The 16,713-nt window shown below is 34.0% G+C and overlaps 1 protein-coding gene across 5 annotated transcripts in view; it reads right to left on the minus strand.

Annotated features, from left to right (window-relative positions):
* Sarm (Sterile alpha and Armadillo motif) overlaps positions 1–16,713 on the minus strand; it is a 340,621-nt gene that overhangs the window by 270,657 nt on the left and 53,251 nt on the right. For 4 of the 5 annotated variants that reach the window (XR_013004627.1, XM_076397203.1, XM_076397190.1 and 1 more), the window contains exon 2: positions 278–310. Coding sequence is in view for 3 of the 5 variants with exons in the window: in XM_076397203.1 (XP_076253318.1) it covers positions 278–310 (33 nt within the window). In the remaining 2 variants the exon portion in view is untranslated. Of the gene's footprint in view, positions 1–277; positions 312–16,713 lie in introns of all 5 variants that reach the window. The other variant, XM_076397196.1, reaches the window with a different exon arrangement.

Here is a 16,713-nt window from a genome sequence, read left to right on the forward strand (position 1 = left end):
GTACCCTTTTTTAATAAGAATATGTGGATGAATTCCAAAAAAGATCCGCTCAATGGAATCGAAGACTTATTAATCAAAGATTTGTAAAGCATCAACTAACATATCTCTAAACTTTTTGCTACAACAATATTGCAAACAAACAACATAAAAGGTGACCTTTAAAATGCATAGTTTTATAACGAGACGAGTACAATTTACGGTATAAAGAAACGTAACAGCATTAATGGGTTAGTGGCAACCGTCGAATAACGTTAAAACAAAAAAATTATATATTTACCAAACTGGTATCGTGCGGTTCTCGGTCGTTGATCTGAAAAAGAAAAAAAAACTATTAATTCAATGACTGGTCTTCGAATAAATGCCGAAAATTAGCGTTATTTATTGACAGAAAAAATTGTGGCTTCATTTTCGGACATCTTATATGGAAAACGTTAGCATGGAGCGTAGGTTTCACGATGAACAGAACAAAATTCGGCCGAATGTTGTGATTACATGTTAATAAGAAGACTTTCCAATATTTTGTAAGACGTATTTGGTAATTATCTCGAACCGTAAGTTTTCCATTTTGGTATAAAACGGTAATATTTAAATTTAAAAATTAAACTAGGAGAATCACTCTCTATTTTTAGTAAGAATTTAATCAATTTCGACATGAATCACGTCATTCTAGAATACATAACCTCTCTAAAATATTTTTAACAAAAGAATTTAACTGACTTCAAAAAATCAATAAGAAGCTCAATAGAAAGTAAAAAACAATCAATAGACTTTTAACACAATAAAAAACGTTTTAATAAAAAAAATATGTACATAATATTCGTTGTAATAACCAAATAAAAATAAACAAAAACCTTATTAACCAAAAAACTACATGTATTTCATATTCTACTATATACATACAATTTAGCATAATACCTACCAAAACCTATTTATTTACAATATTATTTTAACTACTACCCATTTATCACTTTGAAGTCGGTGCCGAGCAACAAATTAGATTTCTTTTGTTCGTAATTTAATTTTGTGTATACGTCACGAAATTACATTATTATTGTTGTACTGTTTGGGTTCGGCACCGATTCCAAACTAATCAGTTGATAGAATAAAATTGTAAATAGATAAATAGGTTTACAGAGGTATTAAGCTAAATTGTATGTATATAGTAGAATATAAAATACGTGTAGTAGACAGGTTAAATAAGGGGTTCGTTTATTTTTATTTAGTTATTACAACGATTATTATGTACATATATTTTTTTTATTATTTAATTAATATATTGTTACTAGTCGTTTCGGTCTAACCTACAATTTGTCTTTATGCTAACTTAAATCTAGATATATAACTAGGAGGACCCATCGGCCCATCTCAGTCTCTAGTGAAATAATGTTTATTCATGTCACTGCTGAATTTTTTATTATATGCACCTCACTACATAACACTACACAAGATCAGATGGTTTGGTTCTTTGGATTCTGTGTCCTGTTCTGGTGGTATCCAAAAGATGCAATATTTCAATATTAGTATGAGAATCGAGTCTTTCCTCATGCCCCCTGCAATTCTCTTGATTTCTTGACTGACTGTGGGTATCTGAAGGTCTTGATGTAGGTAATCAGTTCTATAGTATTTGGATGCACTACCTCTCAGGACTTTGTTTGTTTCTCAGGAAAAATTTGTATTTTCTTTATGTTACTCTCTGCAGAAAATCCCCATAATTGAACTCCGTATGTCCATATAGGTTTCAAAATTTGCTTATATAATAGCAATTTATTATGTACTGATAATTGTGATTTTCTTCCCATTAGCCAGTACATTTTCCTATATTTCAATTCCAGTTCTTTTCTTTTCTTCTTTATATGTTCCTTCCAGCGAAGTTTTGCATCGAGATTCATTCCGAGATATTTAGCGTTGTTGCTATATAGAATGATAGTGTTATTTAATGTTATTGGTGCTTGTACGGTCTGTTTATAGGTGAACTGCACAAAGTTTGTTAGTATAAGGAGGAGGATTAGGAGTTCACCAAAATAAAAAATTCGGGCTGGGATTTACTAGGTTTGCACATGAGCATTACAAATATGAGCTTTGTCAAAGGTTGTAATGCAAAGAGAAAGGGTTCAAAATTGTTCGGTCATGGTTATAGAAATTCAATAAGTTAATTATGGACATGTAATTTTTATAATCAAAATCTGGCAACGTTGTACCGCAAAACGCCGAGAGACAGTTTTGAATTGGAAGAGATTGTTTTTTTTTATTTTAAAGCAGTGTTATTTAAGACGTACGTTATATTTCCTTATTCCCGTATTTTTTGAACTATTTAAAAGTTATACCAGAGATAATTCTAGAGGTTTTTAAGATGTTTCTGTAAATTTTAGTGCTATTGACTTCTGATTCATTTCCGGTTTCATTATTAAATGCATTTCTTAACAAATCACTAACTGAATATTGCAGGTAATAAGAACTACTAGCTCCAGGCTAGGTTAATAAATATTTGTTACAGATTAACCTATAAGTCTTCAGAAGAGTCTGGGTCCTTCTAAAAGCTCGAGGTCGAACCTAAAATCAGGATGGACGATTGTCAGTGTAGCGACCTTGAGGCATGTCGAATTTTACATCGTGGAATAACGGTCTACAAAATACCCAGAAATATAATACCAGATGTTGAACACGGGCGGGGTGGCAGCAGCGCCAACTAGAACCCGATAACGAATAGCTGGCGGCAACCCCGAGAGGTTTATCTGGGATGTTATTGAAGGGTATTTCGAGTCATTCAGTGCTCAACCATCGTTTGGTTTAGACGTGCCACCATCGACTGCCCAAGCCTCGTCTCCAGGTAACACCGCTGCCATCCGTTTTATCTAATTGTATTTTTCACATTTTTTTATATAGCCAATAAACAGCGGTCACATAATGTAAACACCACTGTTTCATTTCGTTTTACCTCCATTCACCGAGCTACAGCATTTACCCTAAATCAGGAAATATGGACCTATCGGACGTTTCTCACGACGAGCGATCATATTTCATCCGGGATATGAGACATGTTTACATTAGCCAAGTGTGAACCTTTTCAAGAGACCTTAGCAGGGGATACTGGGCAGAGCCGTATTTTTTAGTGAGTTAAGCTTACACCCTTGTTTCGGCAGTTTGATGGAGAGTTCAGATTTTTTTGTCGCTTTTATGGATGTCGTCATTTCGCGACTATACAAGGGGACGGAACAGACGTAAAGTTTATATATAAAATAGAAAATTAAATAAAATAATGCTAACAAAACAAGCAAGGGAGGCTAAAAGTATAAATAATGTATGTATAATATAAAAATGGACACAAATACAAGACTACAAACACAACCATAACGAAGTAGAGGCCCTATCCGGACATTACACACTAGCACCCATACCGAAGTGGTGATGGTTATTTGGTCAGCGACACTTGTCTTAGCGTAGGCTAGATTCTTTGAAGAAAATCGAATTCTTGAATAATATTCTTGTAATCGATATCCGAGGTGTCTGTATTTTCTCCTAAAAATTTTTGCAGCCCATACATTGCTCTAATCTGGGTAAATTGTAGACAGTCGTTCAGTGTCAGTGTTCAGTTCGTCAGTTCAATCTCAGTCGATTCATAGCAACGGCATGGTAACGAACGGAAGGAACGTGAAAAGAGGAAAAAAATCAGCTTTAACCTCAAAGAGCCTCTTGTGGTTGGCCTCTTGAGCCCAGTGCCGTTGTAACTCGTTCTCGGTAAAACATGACACGAATGGGATAAGGTCAGTATGGATACAAATATTAGTGATGGCGAGAAGAGAGGAAACTGCCGATTTAGCCGCACTACCAGCGCGCTAATTTCCCAGTATGCCAATATGAGAAGCCATCCACAGTAAATTTGTCCTGAAGCCATTCAAATAGAAAGTATAGATGACCAGGGGATGATTAAACTTCTGTTCCAGGAAAAATTCGAGAGCATTTCGGGAATCGGTAAGGATTAGTCATTCTTTGAAGGATTCTGTTGCGATGTAGAATAAAACTTTGAATATCGCGAAGAGTTCAGCAGTCAAAATTGAACACTGTTCAGGGAACTTGAAACGGAATGCCAGGTTGTCCACCAGAGATGCACTGCCAAGCCCCCTGTGAGATTTAGAGCCATCAGAATTCAGAATTATATCATGTGTTGTCTAATTTGGATTTTTACTGACAATACAATTATTAATATCTTATAAAGTTTTTGATTTTGAAAAACGTGTAAAACATCGAAATAACTTTATCCCCATGCATTATTCCTTTCGCGTTTTACTGTTTTGTTTATGTTTACCCGACGCCATCCTCGATTTATAATACAAATGCCGGACTTCGACCCCCGATCGCTCCCGATACGCACGTTTCGTTCATGCGTCGCGCTCGTTGCGACATCGCCAGCGTCGCCCATGTCGACTGTCGTAAATATCGTCGATTTACATGTCGCAGCACAAATAATTCTGTATAAATATTTAATCGGAGACCGGGTGAATGGACATGGCCACGGCTCGCGCGGTTTTGAAAGGAAAAAATAACGCCGAAATAGCGTTTTCGCCGCCCCACATAGGGATGTATATGTCGGTCAGCGCTGATCGGGCTGATTTCGGCGACCGATTTCGTAACTGCAATTACGGGTTTACGTAATTACGCGACTCATTCATGGGATAGCGGCACCGTCGATTTATGAATTAATAGATAAGAATGAGTATCCGTATTAGGCAACCTTACGAATCCTGTTCACGCTAATTGGCCCCGGTCTTGCAATCACGATCGGGGTTCGAATATTTTTCAAATATCAGATTGTCGAAGGTCGTCGATGTTTCACGAAAAAAGAAACATTCGAGGAAGTATCGTTTATTTTCGATATTTAACACTTTATCCGATTAGTTACCATATATTCGTTTCTTTTATTGTTTTACGCTAAAATAGAGGTTTATATTACTTTATTGTTCATATTCAAGAATGATTATAATAGTTTTTTTATAACATCTTTATTAGATACGCTTAGTACAATCTTAATTTACAATTAATTTATTACTACTTTTCCTATGTACTTGGATTAATTAACAAGCAAGACGAGTGCGAGAAAATACATCAGTATGTATTCCTCAATTATAAAATTATAATTATTTATTAATTATTAACTTATAGCTATAGTTTACACTAAATATATACACTTGATATAAGTTCGTATGGTTTTGTTCGTTTTAATCTCCTGACATCCTGCGCGCTGTCCAGCAGTTGTATTGCTTCCACGTTAGTATAATTTAGTAATCTTCTTTCGTGTTTCAAGGCGAAATACTGGACAACTTCGCAAATCCATTTGATTTCCAGGTCATCGTGCAGTTCTTCATTAGTTACATAGCGATAGGCATTGGTAATCAATCGAAGAACCTTGTTTTGAAAGCGCTGTTTGACTAACTGATTTGAATTTTTAGTGCAACCCCATATTTGCATCCCATAGGTCCAAATTGGCTTTATAATTGTATTATAGATCAACCTCTTTGATTTTAGATCAAGTTGAGAGTATCTTCCGACTAACCAGTATAGTTGTTTTATTTTGGTTCTAGTGTGTTTTGCGTTTTGTCTAACGCTTTATTATAATTAGCTAATACATTAGTTAGTAAATTAATTTAAAGCTTTATTAAGAAAAATCGGTAGAATGTATTTTACTATAAAATATTTTTAACAAGAAAATTGAACCGACTTCAAAAACTAAATAAAGAACTCACTAAAAATTAAAAAATAATCAAACATAGATTTTAACACAAAAAAAACATTCTAAAATTAATTACTATTAAATTCAATCATGTAAGTCAATATATTCAAGTCAATTATGTAATCTATTTATAATATTGTTTTAACTTCTTTTTAACAGACAACAGACGAAGAAGTTGAAGTCAGTGCCGAACCAAAACAGTTTAATAGTAAACAGTATTAATTTAGTTTTGTTTTGTTGGTAATATAATTTTTTGTATATGTCACAAAATTATATTATTTTTTTATTGTTTGGGCTCGAGCACCGACTTCAAACTGATCAGTTGGTACTAGTTAAAATAATATTGTAAATAGATAAATAGGTTTAGGTGGGTATTAAGCTAAATTGTGTGTATATAGTAGAATATAAAATACGTGTAGTCGATAGGTGAAATAAGGCTTTGGTTTATTTTAATTTAGTTATTACAACGATCATTATGTACATATTTTATTTTGAAACCATGTTTTTTGTACTAAAAATCTAAGTTTGATCATTTTTAACCTTTTCCTTATTTATTTTTTGAAGTCGGATCAATTTTTTTGTTAAAAAAATATTTTTATGGAAATAATTTAGTATTTTAATTAAGTGGTTTTTATTTTAATTAAGTTTACTATCTAGCATTTATTGATTCGACAGTTGTACTAATTTATTCAGTGGCCATAGGAACCCTTAGATCACTTTTGATGTATAATACTAACAGGTCAATTGAAAAGTCTCCGGCCTGACACATAAATGGCGCTACTAGAATTAAATCCATATGTTTTTTTAGTTAGCCATAACCCTCAAAAGATGCTTGTATAAATTTGAAAGGTGTCGGATCATTAGTTTGTGAATTATAGTAGGCATTTTTAGTAGGCAACTATTGTTATAAAGAGGAATTTCGCGTATTGACAAAACATTGCCTTTTGAGGGGAAAAATACAGTTGAAGCAAAAACTTGGCTTGATACCGAGTTTCCGGACACTGCCCCTGTAAAATCAACCATAAAGGATTGCTATGGTAAGTTTAGATGTGGTGAAATGAGCACCGAAGACGGTGAATGCAATGAACGGCCAAAAGAGATTGTTACCGAAGAAATCATTTAAAAAATCCACAAAATGATTTTGAATGACCGTAAATTGAAACTGAATGAAATAGCAGACACTCTAAAGGTATCAATTGAAAGTGTACATCATATCATTCACGAATATTTGGGTATGAGAAAGCTCTGTGCAAAGTGGGTGCCGCGCAAACTCACTTTTCACCAAAAACAACGACGAGTTGATGATTCGGAGTAGTGTTTAAATATGATCAAGCGTAATAAACCCGAGTTTTTACGTCGATATGTGACAATGGATGAAACATGGCTCCTTCGTTTCACTCCGAAGTCCAATCGACAGTCATCCGAGTGGACTTCACACGATGAACCTACTCCAAATCGTGAGAGAACGCAACAGTCGGCTGGCAAGGTTATGGCGTCTGTATTTTGGGATGCATATGGAATAATTTGCATTGACTACCTTGAAAAGGGAAGAACCAGCAACGGCGACTATTACATAGCGTTACTGGATCGTTTGAAAGACGAAATCGCCGAAAAACGGCCGCATTTGAAAATAAAAAAGAGTGCTACAAAAATTCATGAATAGGGCTTCGAGTTGCTTCCTCATCCACCGTATTCTCTAAATCTGGCCCCTAGCGATCATTTCCTGTTCTGATCACAATAGAATGCTCGCTGGAAAGAAATGTTTGTTCGAAGGTCATCGCCGAATTTTGAAGCAAAGGACAAATCGTATTACGAGAAGTTGGAACGTCGCTATAATCAGTGTATCACCTTTGAAGGGAATTATGTTGAATAAAAAAAACTAGTTTTGCCAAAAAATATGTTTTACTATGCTAGGCCGGAGATTTTTCAATTGACCTGTTACAGAACATTGATGGATTTTTTTTTGTTGAAACCCGTAGTTGATCATCGTATATCTACACTGGCTTCCATATTTATTTATACAATAATAGTGATCGGATTGTCATCCAAGCAACCATCACATTTTTGGCCTTCATTTAAGGTTCTGCTCGTTTTTCTTGACATCTTGACTTGAGTCTTGGATGCTATATAGTGTTACTCTCAAGTATATTCCGGTGTTTGCATACGGAATTGCTATAGTGATAATTATCAGTGGCAGTTAAGAAATGAAGTAAAGTGACGTCTTGCCTCGATAAGCCATGTGCGATTTATCGGAACAACTGGTAGTTGAATGGAGCATATCTGGAAACTACTATTACTTAGATTAATACTATTAAAGGTACTATTAAAATATATCCAAATTTTTTTGAGTGATGCGTGTGCATCGACCAATGTTTTTTTGTTAACATAAACACATAATATCAAACCCGAGGACTGCCATGATGTTTTCAGCGGATATTGAACATTTCTCAAAGTTTGCCTAGGAAATTATTCTAGAGAACTTCCACGTCAGCCATTAGGAGGAATTTTTCAAATTTCATTAAAAATACAAGTAATGATTGAAGTAATGATCGAAAAAACAATACGAAAAAATTATTTATACACTCTCTTTTTAGGAAAGAAGGTGTAGAAAACAAGTATAGGGATGTTGGCCACCGAAAATATATAGATATTTCGATGTTTTAAAAAATATCGATATATCGATTTATGGGAGAAAAAAATATATCGATATTTAAAAAAAAATAAAAATAGTGAAATATTAGCCTATATATATATATATATATATATATATATATATATATATATATATATATATATATATATATATATATCGACTAAAAAAATTTCGATATATCAGCCAAAAATATCGATATTTTCTGAGAAAAAAAAATACGATATTTTTTCTGCATCCCTGGTTGTTTTAATACTTGCCTTTATAGATTCTTAATTATACAACTATAAGAACCAACAAAAATTATAAAAATTATTTGCAAAATAGCAAGGAATAATAATAAAAATGTAAATACTAAAAATCAAATTTGTTAATTAACATTAAGCAGTGATTGTATAACACCAACTCGCCAAAGAACTGAACGAGGAAGACGATCAAGGACAATTCGGCAATGAATCAAATGGGGAAGGGCAGTCAAACGGGGAAAATTATTGAGATCCGCGTAGCAACCTCCGATTTCTGTTTCCGACCGTCCAACTAAATCCAAGTGTAAATATTAGATTTGCAATAAAGTAACTACGATCTTGTGACATTTAATGACATTTTGACATTTAATATTAAATGTGTGACTTTTCATTTAAATTATAGTTTAGTTACCCTGATGCGTGAATATATCAATATTATTCAAGAAATGTTTCTATTTTTGTTTATAATGTTAGGGAAACTTGTAAAAGCGTCATAGTAATGCTTTTAAAGCATTTAAAGCAAAAAGTATTTGTATAAATGTAAAAACTGAAAAAGTGTTATTTTCTACAAATTCGTAATTTGTCTTCTATCCAAAGGGGTTTACTCTAGCCCAGAAATGTTTCTTGGAAGAAAACAATGATAAACTTCAAATAAAATATTAACCTATATCAAATTTTATGCCAGATGTTTTTTTATTAAAAATTTGGTAAATACGTTTAGTACGATAGGAATGTGATACTGCAAATCGGACAAACTTATCTTAACTTACAATCTTCTTAATCTGTGGGCCTTGTCTAGTAGTTGTGTTGCTTCCACATTATTACGATTTTGTAACCTTTTTTCATGTCTTACAGAAAAATCATGAACAACACCAGGGATTCATTTTATTTAGATTTTGGAAATACATACTGATGTATTAATTCCGCACTCGTCTTACTTGTGTATTAATGCAAGTACAACAGAACAGTAGTAATAAATTAATTTATAAATTAAGATTATACTAATCATATATAATGCAAAATGTAATTAATAAAAAAAGATTTAATTTGGTTCTTGAAAATGTCACCGGTTAGACGCACCAATCAAGGTTGCAATGCTCAAAAATATATACAAGCAACTACAAGCAAAACAACTACTTTTAGCTGCGTCGAATTACTAGATAGTTTAGTGTTTTAGTGCAACCCTATATTGACTGATAAACCAATCACTTTGATTTTAGGTCAAATTGAGAGTATCTTATGACTAATCAATACAGTTCCTTGACTTTGGGTTTAATCTGCTCTGCTTTTTTTCTAACATGATATTTCTAATCTATCGAGATGTATTCCGAGGTATTTAGCTGATTCTGCTTGAGGAATCGGCCATCCGTCTAGTGATATAATTGGGTTTTTGTCATTTCGCCTCAACGCAAAATTACATGGACAGATTTGGAGTTATTAAGTTCTATTTTCCAGCCTCTAGTTTATTTGTAGGTCTTGTTGACTGCCACTTGTACTCTTTCTATAGCCTTAGCTAGAGATATATCTCTATAAGTACCAAATATTTTAATGCTGGGATATCAGCAGTATAGAGCAGATACACGAGTGGTCACAAGACACTACCCTTTGCAAATTCAAATGAAATAAAGAGTGACTCCTTTAATGTTTCTATATAACTATGTATACCATGCCAATCACTAAATTCACTCAAAAAATCACTATTAAATTAAATATTTAATATAAGGGGTAATTTCAGTGAACTAACTGCGAAGAACAAAAAACTCACTCAATAAACTCAAAATTGGATAAACGTTCAGATCGAATATACTGTGCACTAAGAAATTAATAAATACCTATAGATACGGAAGTTAAACGACATTAATTGCCACTGTCAAACTAACAAATGCGCGAAGTTGAAATAGTCGTTAAGTTTTCTTAACGCCATTGCAGTAGTATAGCACAGAAAATAGTTTTCTTTATAGTCGTTACTAAATGATTTGAACTTGAACCAACTTACTTTAACAAAGTTTCACAAACTTTAACAACTAAAGCGTAAACAATTTGAGTTTAAATTGAACCACATGTATTGGTTTATTGTAAGGCTCCTAAGATAACAAGGTATTTTTGCATAAGTCAATTCTTAGGCCTACATGAACGTATGGTATCGAACTGTGGGGTACTACTAGCCAAATCCAATAGGGCCATCCAGCCATCCAACTGCTGCTTGTCATCGTTGACGCCCCATATTAATAGGTCAATTGAAATGTCCCCGGCCTGACACATAGATGGCGCTACTAGAATTAAATCCATATGTTTTTTAGTTAGCCATAACCCTCAAAAGATGTGTGCATAAATTAGACATCTGTCGGATAATTAGTTTGTGAATTATAGCATTTTGGCTACAGCAACTTTTGTTATTGTGAAAAAAAAATTGATAAAAAGGAATTTCGCGTGTTGATAAAATATTAATTTTTGAAAAGAAAAAATACAGCTGAAGCAAAAACTTGGCTTGATGCAGAGTTTCCGGCCACTGGCCCAGGAAAATCAACCATCAAGGATTGGTATGCTAACTTTAGACCTGGTGAAATGAGCACCGAAGACGGTGAACGCAGTGGACGCCCAAAAGAGGTTGTTACCGACGAAAACGTTTAAAAAATCCACAAAATGATATTGAATTACTGAACTGAACTTGTACATCATATCATTCACGAATATTTGAGTATGAGAAAGCTCTGGGCAAAGTGAGTGCCACGCAAGCTCACTTTTGACCAAAAACAACGACGATTTGATGATTCGGAGGAGTGTTTGAAGTTGATTAAGCGTAATAAAGCCGAGTTTTTGCGTCGATATGTGATAATGGATGAAACATGGCTCCATCATTTCACTCCGTAATCCAAGCGACAGTCATCCGAGTGGACTTCACACGATAAACCCACTCCAAAGCGTGGGAAAACGCAACAGTCGGCTGACAAGGTTATGGCGTCTGTATTTTGGATGTGCATGGAATAATTTTCATTGACTGCGTTGAAAAAGTAAGGACCATCAACAAAGATGAACGTTTGAAGAACGAAATCTCCGAAAACGGCCGCATTTGAGGAAAAAGAAAATGCTATTTCACCAAAATAATGCACCGTGTCACAAGTCAGTGAAAGCGATGGTAAAAATCCATGAATTGGGCTTCGAATTGCTTCCTCATCCACCGTGTTCTCCAGATCTGGCCCCGAACGACTATTTCCTGTTCTCAGATCTCAAAAGAATGCTCTGAGGCTTATTTTGAAGCAAAGGACAAATCGTACAACAAAAATGGTATCGAAAAGTTGGAAGGTCGCTATAATCAGTGTATCACACTTGAAGGCAATTATGTTGAATAAAAAAACTAATTTTGCCAAAAAAATGTTACTGTGGTAGGCCGGGAACTTTTGAATTGACCGCTTACGTCATTAACAAATTAATTCAGCACGACATCCCCCTAGAAACCATAATGAGTAAGATCTAAAGTGTCCGTGTAAAGTAGTCTAACAGAGTGTCACTGCACCCGAATGGTCTCGGCAAATAATTAAAAGTGGGCGATGTTAGTGAAGGGCATAAGTTTAAAAATTTACTACAATCCGACCTGATTAATAGTTTTTACAATCACATAGTTGTTTTATGGTATTTATAACAGTTTCATAGCAGTTCAGATAACCTTTTCAATCAGAAACTAATTATTTTGAAAGACTAAGTAAAAATTCTAGGCCTTAATAAACCTGAGAACTCCTAATGACCAGGTGTAACCCCTGGCGGTCCGCCAGTGATTAAGTGCTGAATTTGCACGATCCCATAATAGTCGAACATCACTTCGTGTGTTCCTGTTATCTGACATCTCAGTTTTTCCGAGTGAGCGTAAACAACGCAAGGCGCAGCTGGCTCCGTAACATCGCATCAGCGCTGTAAAATAACGTCGTTTGGTGGAAAATAAAAAGGTGCCGACCATAACCGTAAAATAAGGCATTTTAATGATGACGAGGCATAATGGCAGAACTGTACGCCCATCATAAAAACGACATTTAATATTTTAACGATAATGCGGTCTGGGTTTCTTAACTGCGTCAAAAAGTGGAATACTTTACAAAAGAATTGCACCCATCAAGCGTCCACGACGCATCAAATTAGCTGACGATAATGTTGCTGTATAGGTTGCAGTGTGGTTTTTATTGATTTTACTTCAGCCACCCATTGTATTCGTTTTCCGTAATTTAACAGGATATTCCATTAATAATTGTTAAGAGGTAGTCTAATCACAATTTGGAACTTCTTCGTATTCTCCAGACATCATGTTAGACCAAAAGCAGAGCAGATCACATACTCTCAACTTGACCTAAAATTAGAAATTACCGGTTTATCAGTCAGTCATAAGACCAATTTGGACCTGAGGGGTGTGTAGCGACCTTGAGGCATGTCGAATTTTACATCATGGAATAACTGTCATCAAAGTACCCAGAAATATAATCCCAGATGTTGAACACGGGCGGGGTGCCAGCAGTGCCAACTAGAACACGATAACGAATAGCTGGCAACCCCGAGACGTTTATCTGTGATGTTATTGAGGGGTATTTCCGATGATTCAGTAACCGACCATCGTTTGGTATCGACTGCCCAAGCCTCGTCTCCAGGTAACATCTAATTGTATTTTTCACATTTTTTTATATAGCCAATAAATAACGGTCACATAATGTAAGCACCACTGTTTCATTTCATTTTACCTCCATTCATCGAGCCATATCAATTTACTCTAAAGGTGTAAATATAGTAGCGATATATATAGAATCATAACCGGTATTCGGTATATTTCGGTAGTTTCCGCCCGATTTTGCGACGTTGCCATTTACAAACAGTTGAGAGGGAGAATACAACGAACTACATGGCTATTTTCTATTTAACTCAGATACTGGTAAATACTTTGTTTTGTGAGATTAAGAATTTGGTTGTTTATAGTTTATTTGTACATATACTGTTTATTTACATATTACGTTTATAAATGGTAATAGTAATCTAGTAATGGATAAGTCAACGATTTACAAAAATTGTCAACAAAGCTAATATTACGCTTTTAATCTGAAGAGGTTAGCTGCGTATACATTTAATTTTTACCTTAATTTTCCCAATTGTATTAATTTCTATAACAAATTCGTTATATTTTAGGCGTAGTTGACTCTGCGAAAGTAAAAGTACAGAAAAATAGGACTCGATGTCTTTTATGTGATTATGAAATCACAGCTTATTAATCAAATAGTCATTCCACAGCAGTTCTTATTTTCGTAAAAATATTAGCACTTCTAAATTTGATCGCAATCGATCAGGAGTTCATAAGAGAGTATCAAGGGGTGAAAGGTGAGAGTTACTAAAATGAGATAAAAATATTATTACAACTAAATTAGCTGCTAAAATTCCAACGGATGCTATACTCTATATGCTATATGCCATATAAGCATTCGCAATTAAAAAAGAGTAGATTTATTGACTCATAAATATTTATATAATATTCAGAACCAATTGCCAATTGAACCAATTGAACAGAAAACCAATTGAACTGCAAAGGTATAATACATAAAAGTGGCGGTAGAAGAGTTGAAGCAGGGGAAATACAGGATATCTACCTTACTTTAAAGAAAGAATATTTTATTTTAATCATAATAAGTGAAGGACGGTATGAAGTGTTAAAAAATATATAGCAATGAATCTATAACAGGTCAATTGAAAAGTCCTCAGCCTATCATAGTAAAACACATTTTTTGGCAAAATTAGTTGTTTTCCTCCAACTTTTCGATGCGATTTGTCCTCTGCTTCCAAATATGTCTCAGTTTCGGCGATCACCTCTTCATTCGACGAAAATTTCTTCCCAGTGAACATTCTTTTGAGATATGAGAAGAGGAAATAGTCGCTGGGGGCCAGATCTGGAGAATAGAGTGGATGAGGAAGCAATTCAAAGCCCAAGTCATGGATTTTTGCCATCATTTTTACTGACTTGTGACACGGTGCATGGTCTTGGTGAAGCAGCACTTTCTTTTTCTTCAAATGCGGCCGTTTTTCGGCGATTTCGTCTTTCAAACGATCCAATAGCGTTATGTAATAGTAGCTGTTGATGGTCCTCCCCTTCTCAAGGTAGTCAATGAAAATTATTCCAAGCGCATCCCAAAATACAGACGCCATAACCTTGCCGGCCGAGTGTTGCGTTTTCTCACGGTTTGGAGCGGGTTCATCGTGTGCAGTCCACTCGGATGACAGTAGATTGAACTCGGAATTAAATGATGGAGCCATGTTTCATCTATTGTCACATATCGACCCAAAACTCTGGTTTACTACGTTTGATCATCTTCACTGTTCCGAAACATCAACTCATCGTTGGTTTTGGTTAAAAGTGAGCTCGCGCGGCACCCAGTTTACATAGAGCTTTCTCATACCCAAATATTTGTGAATAATGTGATGTACACATTCAGTATATATCTTTAGACTGTCTAATATTTTCATATAATTTCAATTTACGGTCATTCAAAATTATTTGGTGGATTTTTTAAATGTTTTCGTGGTTAACAACCTCTTTTGGGCTTCCACTGCTTTCATCGTCTTCAGTGCTCATTTCACCACGTCTAAACTTAGCATACCAATCCCTGGCATCAAGCCAATATTTTATCAACACGCGAAATTCCTTTTTATCCATTTTTTTCACAATAACAAAAGTTATAATTCACAAATTAATGATCCGACAGCTGTCAAATTTATACACGCATCTTTTGGGAGTTAGGACTAACCGAAAAACATATGGATTTAATTCTAGTAGCACCATATAATGTGTGAACAGATTCGATGAGGAAACAATGATGGTATATTTAATTGTGCCATCCAAAATACATTAGTGAGTAATTTTAAAGATAAATGGATGCCTGTGTTTTTATATATTAATAAATCAAGTATATTTGTTACCTTACATGTTTTATTTTCTTTTTTCCCTTTTATAAATAATTTATAAAAGGCTAAATAACTTAGACATAATATAAAAACTTAAAATAACAGTAAACTTAAATTTGAAATTGAGTTTCAAGTGACATTTCAGCTTAATTAGTGAATTCTAGTATATATCGTCGGTATAATACTCAAGTATACGAATAATTTACAAGAACTATAACTTTGGTTTGTTATTGTAACGGTTATATATCGATAAATAATTACATGTTGTTTTATTTTCTATTTTTTCTTTTTGTTTGTGTGACAATCATTGAATTCCATACACCACTGAATAATAGGCACTATATCAACACACAAAAATATTTGTAACCATTATTTTTAAAATAACAAAAGTTGCTTTACTCAAAACTACTATGACTTCTAAACGAATAGTAGTTAGAGAGACATAAAATTAACAAATATCATTTGAAAATAAGTAAGTTAGTGTCATCTATGTACCAGATCAAAGAGTTATCGGCTGATCACTGCATTTTTATTAATTTAGTGTCCCACTAGTACCTCTACAATATCCCATCAACGAAAACATCCACTATTTTCAATTCTTTTGAATTGCCTACCAATTTGCATGTTAATATTTAATATTTTTGATAGAAATATATAATATTTTCTTCACCTTCTTTCTCGATTTCTCCATCCTTTATTCTTTCCCTGTTATATAAAATACACTTGTTGCAGCCATAGTGGTAATAAGTCATAATAATGTCTTTAAACACTATATTGTATTAAAATAGCTAACCTATTAATTCTGCAGTTTTGTTTTTAAATAATCTGGAACAAACGCATCCTTTAAAATTAAGCACCCCTATTTAAAATAAGCCAGATATGTGTCATTTTAATAAAAACGATCTCATTATCCAGAATTTAATTGAGTATAAAATGTAATATTTCGAATGACGCTCGAACGTGATACAAAATGACCAACAAACGTTACTGTTAAATTATGCCTATCAATAATTTTTACTAAGCTTATTACGGAAGTAAAATATAGTGGTTTCTTTCAATAGTTGAGTGCCTTTGATTAATGTCATCTAATTAATTCACTACTATTAAAATCATTCAAGAAATATTATTTGACCATCAATCAACATCCAACAATGTAATTCAACCAATTG

This window comes from Rhynchophorus ferrugineus, unplaced genomic scaffold (genome assembly GCF_030347505.1).
Source record: "Rhynchophorus ferrugineus isolate W39M unplaced genomic scaffold, kcgeb_rfMv2 rfM2, whole genome shotgun sequence".
Taxonomy (NCBI): Eukaryota; Metazoa; Arthropoda; class Insecta; order Coleoptera; family Curculionidae; genus Rhynchophorus; species Rhynchophorus ferrugineus.